Source organism: Portunus trituberculatus, chromosome 40 (genome assembly GCF_017591435.1).
Source record: "Portunus trituberculatus isolate SZX2019 chromosome 40, ASM1759143v1, whole genome shotgun sequence".
Lineage (NCBI taxonomy): Eukaryota > Metazoa > Arthropoda > Malacostraca > Decapoda > Portunidae > Portunus > Portunus trituberculatus.
The window spans coordinates 7,340,499-7,350,000 of record NC_059294.1 but is presented as its reverse complement, the minus strand read 5'-3'; the positions used below and the strand labels follow the sequence as shown (position 1 = coordinate 7,350,000).

The following is a 9,502-nucleotide window of genomic DNA, read 5'->3' as shown; positions in this document are numbered from 1 at the left end:
TAGGAAAGCGGCGTGTACAGGCCAGCTATCTCAAGCAGAAAGAATGGTGAAAAGAAGTAAAGTCGATTTCAAAAGTGGTGAAGTGGGAGACAATGTGGCAGTTCCTGTTCCTTAGGTGGACTGTGGCAGAGGTGATGCCAGGAACATTTTAGGTGTTATTTTGAATAGGGATATTTCCACAGGCACATACACTATTGGAGTGAAAGGTGGTGTGCTAAGAGGTGGTTATTTCAGAAATCAGTTTATGCCCGTAAAGACTGTTGACCATAGAGGATATTTGTCTTGATAAAGTAATTTCTTTGCGTTCTGCCATCATAGCAGAATCAACATCAGGTGGGCAAGGTTTCACAAAATGTAACTATGCCCGTGGGGCAAATAGATGCAGAACAAATAAATGTTCGTGTTTCAGAGACCACCTCAAATGTAACTCTAGGTGTCACTCCAGTCTGACATGTCCTAATAAGTAATAAGTAATCATTATATTATCTTTAATACTTTTTATGACTAAATCAGATCATTATGTTCATTTTAATCCTGTTTTTAATCATTATTTTCTTTTTAATCCTTACATGTTTTACTTTTTATGACTAAATGAATGAATTAGATCATTTGACTTAAGGTGATGCGTATTTTGACAAAAACAAGCAATAAACATAAAGTTACTTTTACTAACTGATAGGCTACCATGCATAATGGTTTTGACAAAAACAAGGTATACAAGGTATTTAGATGTGAAGTTACATTAATTACTGAGAGGTTATGCACAATCGATGAATCAGTAAATACGTAATATTCCTGGCTCCTAAAACTAGTAAATTTCTAAATTTCCTAAATCTTTGAGAAATTTAAACTAGTAAATTTTAAAATTTCCTAAATCTTTTAATAATTTTGTAAATTTACTGATTGAAATAGTCACTTTGTAAAATTCCTAAAAATTCTAGGAAATTTGCAAATTTACTGTTTTGAAGATTTTACTGTATATATATATATATATATATATATATATATATATATATATATATATATATATATATATATATATATATATATATATATATATTTCATTGGTACTGTTCATGGAAAAAAAATAGACAATATAGCTATATCATTATGTTGGTATTTTGAGAAAATATCATGTGGGAATACCAATGAAATATTCAACATAAAACAAAATTTATTCATCATCACTATCGAGGAGGGCCACGTGAATCACTCGCCATTCATACCCCGGTGGGTGGAGCCTCATGACGTCATGAGAATTTAATGTCATGACTGTTTCTGAACCCCTCACCAACAAGAGAGGCGACTGTGGATTCAGCTGCTTATTTTACTCTTATGACAACATTAAAATCGAAGCTAGACAATAAAGGATGCTGAATAAAATTAGGTAGGGGTATAAAACATACTCTTGCAAAGTTTCATCTTCATCCGACTCTTTGATATAAAGTTATTCGCGAAAAACAGCGTATCAGCAGCTCTGAATCTCATAGTAGTTGTGGTCCTGATAGCCTCCCCATCAGGACCACAGAAAGTGTGCCCCTGCCTTATACTATCCTTTGAATCTAATCTCCTGCAAAAGCATTTCTTCTATGAAGGTTCTCTCTGTCTGGAAATTTGCTAACATTATACCTCTTTTTAAAGGGGGCTCACATTCCAGTCCTTCAAACTACAAGCCTATAAGTCTAACCTCTGTCTGTTCTAAAACTCTTGAAAGGCTCATTACCTCTCAACTTTATGGTTACCTGGACAGTAATATCCTGCTTTCTGTATCTCAATTTGGTTTTCGTTCTGGATTTTCTGTTTCTGATCAACTTCTTACCTATGATTATGTTAGTTTTCATCTTGACCAAAGCTTGGATGTGAATGTTGTATTTTTTGACTACAGTAAGGCCTTTGATGTTGTGAACCACCAAGTCTTATCAAAATTATTTCAAATTGGTATCAGAAATCCACTGCTTGGCTGGATCTGTGATTTTCTTACTAGTCGGAAAATGAAAGTTGTTGTTCATCACTCCTCTAGTCATGTATCTAATGTTCCTAGTGGTGTTCCTCAGGGCTTAGTCCTTGGTCCCCTATTGTTTTTTTATCTATATTAACCATGCCACCGCTCATCTTAATTGCAAATCAGTTTTTGTTTGCTGATGATCTCAAACTGTATCTTGCCATTCCGCCAAAGAAATCAAATGCTTGTGATGCTATCATGTCTTTACAAAATGGTGTCTCGTTGCTATACCAAAGAAGTCTATCTTGGGGTCTTTCCTTTTCCATCAACAAATGTGCTTGTATACATTTCTCAAGATACATTCCAGCTTCTCATCATGTCTACCTCCTAGGAAATCACCTCATTCCTCACAAAGATTCTGTTCGAGACCTTGGCATTCTAGTCGACTCAACACTGAAATTCCACCTTCACATCCGTGAAATTTGCTCCAAAGCTAATGGTGTTGCAACATTCTTAGAGGCACCTTATGCAGATTACCTTTCATGTAACAGATTTTTGTCACACATGTTTGGCCAATTATTGGCTTTGGTAGTGTTGTTTGGAATACTGGCTTCCTAGGTGATGTACGCATGGTAGAATCTGTTCAGAGGTGGACTAAAAATGTTGAAGGTTTTGGTGATCTACCATACTCAAAGATTATCTAGACTGAAATTGTTTTCTATTAAGGGTAGATTGCTGAGAGCTGATTTAATTCAAGTGTGGAAGATTTTGAGTGGTTTGAGTCCCCAATTAAATGGTCTATTTTCTAGAGCCACTTTGAGTAGAACAAGGGACCACAGTTTGAAGATCTTAGTGCCTCATCACTCCAGAAATGTTAGAAATCGTTTCTTCTCATTGCGGGTCATCAACATCTGGAATTCTCTACCTGAAATAGTTGTGTCAGCTCAAATCTCTCCAGTCCTTCAAACATTTGCTTGAACAATTCCTGGGTCATCGTCTTTATGAGTATTATTAGCTATGTCTTCATGTGAGTTATGTTCTGCACCTAAAACTAGCCAACCGTCCTGCAGTCCTCCAGCGGTACACTAGTAGTTTTGGCTGGAAGATGCAGAAGTGACTGATGAGGGATCAAGACCCTCACCTTGACAAGAAAATCTTGGTAAGAAACATTCCCGGACCTATTGCAGCGTTATTTTTCATTTGAGGCAGGTAACTCACCTGGTCAACTCACCTGGTTGGCTACCCTTTAGCACTTTGTACTACATTATTGGAGGTACTGGAGAAATGTAAGGACAGCACAGTTCAAAAGATATGCCAGTCAACTAGTTAGTAGCATGGCAACAGAAACAATTACGAGGCATAAAAAGACTGAGTTGTGTACCTTTATGAAACATGGAGAAAAATTCAATGGGTATTAATGTTAGTGAAGTTAGCTATGAGCAATACAACAAAGAAACATTGAAAAGACTTTTACGAAAGTGTAAGTTGTAAGAGAAGTAATGAAATAGGATAACTAGTCAGGGAATTTGTAAAGAAGTGGACCTAGAATATGATGCAAAGCTGATTTGTATGAGCTGACAGATTTTTGTGCCACAACTTCGTCTGGTAGGGAGTTCCATATACTGGCGCACCGTAGTGAGAAGAATTTCCTCCTGGCCTCTATTGAACTGTGGGTGATCTGAATTTGAATCTGTGTCCTCTTGTATCTTGAGAAGGTGCCATGGTAAATATTTCCTCAGGCGAGATACCACACTCTTTGTGGAAAATTTTCCAGTATTTGAGGAGGTCAGCACGTAGCAGTCGCCCCTGGACTGAGTATAGGTCTGATATTCTGAGTCGCTCACCATATGGTACCTCAGACAGGCCCTCAATGTGGCAAGTCCAGGTTCTTTGTACTGATTCCAGCAGATGAAGGTCTCCCGAGAAGCCTGTGTTCCACACACAGGAGGCATATTCTAGAATTGGTCGTATGTGAGTTTTGTAGAGAGTGATCATGAAGTCTTGGGATCTGCAGAGGGTGCTTTTGAGAAAATTTGCCGACATTCCAGAGGCTTTGTTGGCAGTAGACCGAATGTGGTGATGGAATCTGAGACTGGAGTCTACTAGGACACCAAGGTCCTTGTGTTGGTCTACCATGGTGATGGGGAGTCCTTGGAGCAAATACTCTGACAACGCACCAATGCATTGCCAAGGCACTGTACCACGTTGTAGCCTTAACACTACACACTTGTCCTTATTGAGGTCAAGACCCCAAGAGGAAGCAACATCACAAATCTTATTTATGTCATGCTGACAGGACGAAGTTCCAAGGGCCAGTGATAGGGGGGTAGATGGGCTGTACTTCAAGAAAATCTTTAAGTCATCGGCAAAGATTTTACTGTTGTTCTGTATAGCGGATGGCAGGCGGTTAACATACAGTAGGAAAAGTAAGGGTCCCAGTACCGAGCTCTGAGGTACACCACTCTTTACATCCCTGTAGCTGCTTTTAACACCTGCAACAGATACACTCATGGATCTACCAAGTAGGAAACAGCAAATCCAGCTTAACAGGTTGCCGGTGATACCAATGCTACGGAGTTTTTGGAGTAGCACTGAGTGGTTAACCACGTCAAAGGCTTTAGAGAAGTCAAATAGAATAACATCTACTACATTTCCAGTGTCAAGTCCAGATGAGACAAAGTCGTAGGTAAGCAATAGTTGATCATCAGCTGTTCTACCGTGCCGAAAGCCAAACTGGTTGGGAGAGAGTAAAGCTACGGTTACACTAGCCACTGATAACCCTGTGCTGGGCGATTTAGCCAGGGCTGGTCGCCCAGCCCTGGCTAAATCGTCCAGCCCAGGACAAAGTTGCGTGGACGCGCCAGACCATTTTCTCCCCAGCTCTAGGCCTGGGCATACCACTAGGAACTAAGAGACTATATTATTCACGCAAACAACTAAACCCAAATTTTCCTAAATAATAAAATATCAAGATATTATATCACTATATACGCAATTTATTTATTTTCATGTATGATTAGTTATAATTAGCTGCACACAAATTATTAGAAAACATCATCTCTCGCTTGACCTGGGAAATCCTCAGATGTAAACAAACACATGCCGCAGCGCAATGTTTTAAACATGGCTTCTGTTGAAAAGTCCATTGTGTGGCCACAGGAGGCCATATATAGTCTCCTAGAGAAGGTCAGGGACCGTGAGGTCTTGTGGAACATCAAACACAAGGACTACCACAAGAAGAATTTGAGAAGAGGTTGCTGAACACATTTTTTTTATTTCCTGCGTAACCAGGGCTTTACCCATTCTGTTATCTGTACTTTGTCTCTTTCCTCCAGATATTTATAAGATTCATAGCAAGTTATCAGGGCCTGAGCAACATTGCTCCACTCTTCCCTTCCCATAGCCATCTTGAGGTCTGGTGCGCTTTGTTTAGATTGGTGCACCAAGTATCAAGATCAAGATCAAGAGCACCCAGGACTGGGGCTGGGCTGTGTGTAACCACTTGCCTTGTAAACCCAGGCATAAGGCTGGCCTCCGTCCCAGGTCCAAGGTTGGGCCCAGGGGTAGCAGTGGCTAGTGTAACCGTACCTTAGAGCATTATATTCAAGAAATGCATAAATATGTTCGGCCACAATCCTCTCTAATGTCTTGCAGCAGACTGAGGTTAGACTTATGGGTCTGTAGTTTAGAGGAGCAGAGCGAGATCCCTTTTTAAAGATGGGTTGAACATCAGAGACTTTCCAAATGTCAGGGATGACACCATCAGTTAGGCTAGTTGAGAAGATGATAAATATGGGATAAGCAAGAGAGGGACAAGAATTAAGAAGTCTGGGATGTAGGTTGTCTGGTCCAATACTTGAGTTGGAGTCAAGAGATGCAAGGCCTTTAGACACAGCAGAGTAAGTAATATTTACTTTGTCAAGGGTGCCCTGGAACATCTGGTGGGGAAAAGGAATTGGGCAGCTGTCTTTGAAGACAGAGGAGAAACTGTTCACAAAAATTTCGGCCATAGCACCACAATCTTCTACTAGTGAACCATCACGATGTGATAGGGGGCCCACGGAGGGAGCACCTACTTTTTTGTTACGAATGTACTGATGAAAGGCTTTTGGATTTCTTTTAAGCTTATCCATGAGAGTCCTTTCATAAGCTATCTGGGAGTAGATAAAGTACTTTCTGTATTGGCGATTGATAATGTTGTAGTTTTCCAAGGCCTGAGTGCATTGTTGGGAGTGGCACCCAAAGAATCTTCTGGTAGACTTGAACAGCTGCCAGGCTGTTGTTCTGTTTTTCTTTAAAGCAGTAGGAGGACTGAGGGGAGAGCTTGGACTAAGCTGCTTGCATAGAGGAATATAAGAGTCTATGAGAGGAGTGAGGATTTGAAAAAGTCTAGTGAACTTTGCATCTACTGAGAGATGGCAAAACTCATAGTCCCAGTCAACCTGTGATACGTGATTGTCTATTATTTTGTACTTTCCTCTTTCCCAGGCTCTCTTTTTAATGCAAACGTTGCCATCTTGAGAAGTGTTGAATGTGAAATGGTAGGTGAACTTGATGGGGACATGTCCACAACCAGGCAGGGGACAGAGCGACTCAACACTCCCTATTCTGTCTGTTTCCATAGACAAAATTAAATCAAGGGTGTTTCCGGAGGGTGTAAAGGTGGGAAAGTCAACCCACTGATGGAGGCCAATAGTGTTAAAGCAATTTGTAAAAGCTAGAGTTAGAGGATCATAGTCTTGGAATAAGGCATCTTCATTAGACCAATCAATAGCTGGCAAGTTGAAATCACCCAGTATAAGAACTTCCTTGCCTGTGCAAAACTGTTCTAAGAGATTAAGTAATGCTGTATTGTCATTTTGAGTATTTGACGTATTTGACGGTGGTCGGTATACAACAATTACGTAACATTTGAGGGAAACTAGGTGCACTATGTGAGTATTGGGACAGTTGCTATCAATGGAAATGAAAGGTATGTTGTCTCTAACGTAGAAACATACGCCATGTTTTCGGACATCTCCACCAACGCCAGTGCGGGCTATTGGATGATAGCCTTGGACAGACAGGAAAGAGTTAGGAATGCTTGGTAGAAGCCAGGACTCTCTAATTGCCATAATATCTATATCACAGTCACGCATGAGATCAGTTACTTCGTTAACCTTATTTACTAAACTATTGACATAGCACAGACCCACTTTAAGCGTAAGATATTTTTCGAAAGTTGGTCGTTTGTTTGTTTGGTTCACTCTCGGTGTAAAAAATCAGAAGACACCGCTCGGTCAGCCCTGTGGTCTGGAGTATTGTCTAGTCTAGATTCCATCAAACTGAGAATCTTTCAGATTCTTGGCCTTATCAAGTAGAGATTTCCTGACTTCAATGTTAGGGACATTCAACCTATAGAGTTTTCTCTCTCTATTGATGCATTTTAGGTCAGTAAAATCTACAGGGTTTTCCAGCAGATATCAGGTCACATTGGTGAAATGCTGTTTGAAAACAGAGTTATCTGGGGCATCAATACCACGTAAGATAAGGGAATTTACTCTCTTCTGTCTTTCATTCGTTTCACGAATTTCTTCTCTGATCAGTCTCCTAGCATTATCATCAGTGTTGTTAGCTGGGTCAGTGGTGGAGTTTGCGGGAGACACTGATGACTGGGGGAGTGGGGGTGGAGAGGTTAGGCTCTCAACCTTAGCTAACAAAGTGTGCACGGTTTCACATAACTTCTTCACAGTTTGTAACAGTTGTTTAAAGGCTGGATTGTCTGGTCCTGATGCAGGACTTGTACATCGGCATTCTGTGCAAATATATGCAATGGCATCACCACAATGGAAATGGAAATTGTAAAAACAAAAACCTACAGGTGGCCAAAACCATCTAGAGTTTATTGTACGAAACTGTAGAAGAACCCCATGGTGAAGGGTTAAAAATTTAACAATCAACCAAAATATACAAAAAAGTGACATATGGTAATGAGCAGATGACAATACCATGGTGTAATGGTTAGGTAACACACTCAAGGCACATTTAAAATACTTCCGCGACTCTGACAATTCTCACTGACCAATGCCATGATACGCACCACCGCCTCAGGGAATAACAGGCGTGACACGTGCCAATTTTAGTGCAGTGCCGTGTATTCCCGGAGGCAAGAAATCCCCCAGCCACACACCGGTGCCCGCCACTCACCTCCATGACCACCCGGCCCAGGGGCTTGCCATTCGCCTCCACATCAAAGTACACCTTGGGCAACGTGGACTGCGCTCTAGCTGAGACGCTGAAAGTTGTGGCTGCAGAAAAAGCAACCCCAGTCCCCAAAAGCCGAGCGAGCGGTGATCTAAACATGGTCGGTCCTTTCAGCTGAGCGCGGGTCAGCCATGTGCAACAATCCCACGAGCCCAAACTATAATCTAACACCATATGATGCTATTATAGTACTTCCTATGTAATATTCAAATGATAAATATCACATGAGTAATATTGGCAAATTTATCTTCCTTTTCCTTCTAATATTTCTATTTTTTTTCTTTTCCTCAACGCAAACCAGAGTGAGAGAGAGAGAGCTACCTATATTATAGTCGGGCTCATTTTCAAGTGCAAATCAATACGCAAAATCAAAGTTCAAATTTAATACAAACTTCTGTTCTTTCTCTTATAGTAAAAGTGGTATATTTGTGTTTTGTTGGGGGAAAAGGAGAAAATCATGACACCGCCCAGTGGGGTTCAAGGGATACGAGACTAAAGAAATGTAAAGTTAGAGAAAAACATTATATATATATATATATATATATATATATATATATATATATATATATATATATATATATATATATATATAGATAGATAGATAGATAGATAGATAGATAGATAGATAGATAGATAGATAGATAAATCCGCCACCAGGATATACAATTGTAACTCCTGAGATAAAAATAGTACTAGTCATAAGGAATAGGAAGAAAAGCACGATGTGTGAATGACTACCAAGCTGTGAGGGTGATATGGGGGTAAGATGTGGGGGAGAGGGAGAAATAATTTTTCATGTTTTCTTCTTCTTTCCCCTCAACACACACACACACACACACACACACACACTCTCTCTCTCTCTCTCTCTCATTACAGAATTTTCTTTAATGTATGCCACTTTAGATGAAGGGACATGTTGGGAGGCACAAAAATAATTACCTTCATTCAACCTTTAATTTCTTACCGAGAGAATGCAACAGCTCACAGTGAAATCAGTCTTGCCTCTTCATACACCTTTGTTTATCCCTGGTGTTCTGCATCATCTGCACCAAATTATTATGAACATTACCCATTTCTTATGGTCCTCTGAATTGTAATGCTTCCTATCCTTTTCTCCTTTACAAAATGACCCCATTAACCATATCAAATACTCATCCAGTTGTTATATCTAACTTTTGCTATCTCCAACGTATCAGTCCTCACAGACAGCAGCTTATCAAATCATTTCATTTGTTCAATCATATTGCTTATTTTAGTAATCGTTTCAATATTTGTCTCCCTTTTCACTACTGGCGACTTCTGTTTCATTCTTCATTT

The 9,502-nt window shown here is 40.0% G+C and overlaps 1 protein-coding gene across 1 annotated transcript in view; it reads right to left on the bottom strand.

The window, feature by feature from the left end:
• Positions 1-8,344, bottom strand: part of LOC123515986 (peptidyl-prolyl cis-trans isomerase-like) — a 23,257-nt gene extending 14,913 nt beyond the window's left edge. The window contains exon 1 of the mRNA XM_045274946.1: positions 8,129-8,344. Within this exon, the coding sequence (XP_045130881.1) occupies positions 8,129-8,284 (156 nt within the window). The 5' untranslated portion in view covers positions 8,285-8,344. The remainder of the gene's footprint in view (positions 1-8,128) is intronic.
• Positions 8,345-9,502: the final 1,158 nt, after the last annotated feature.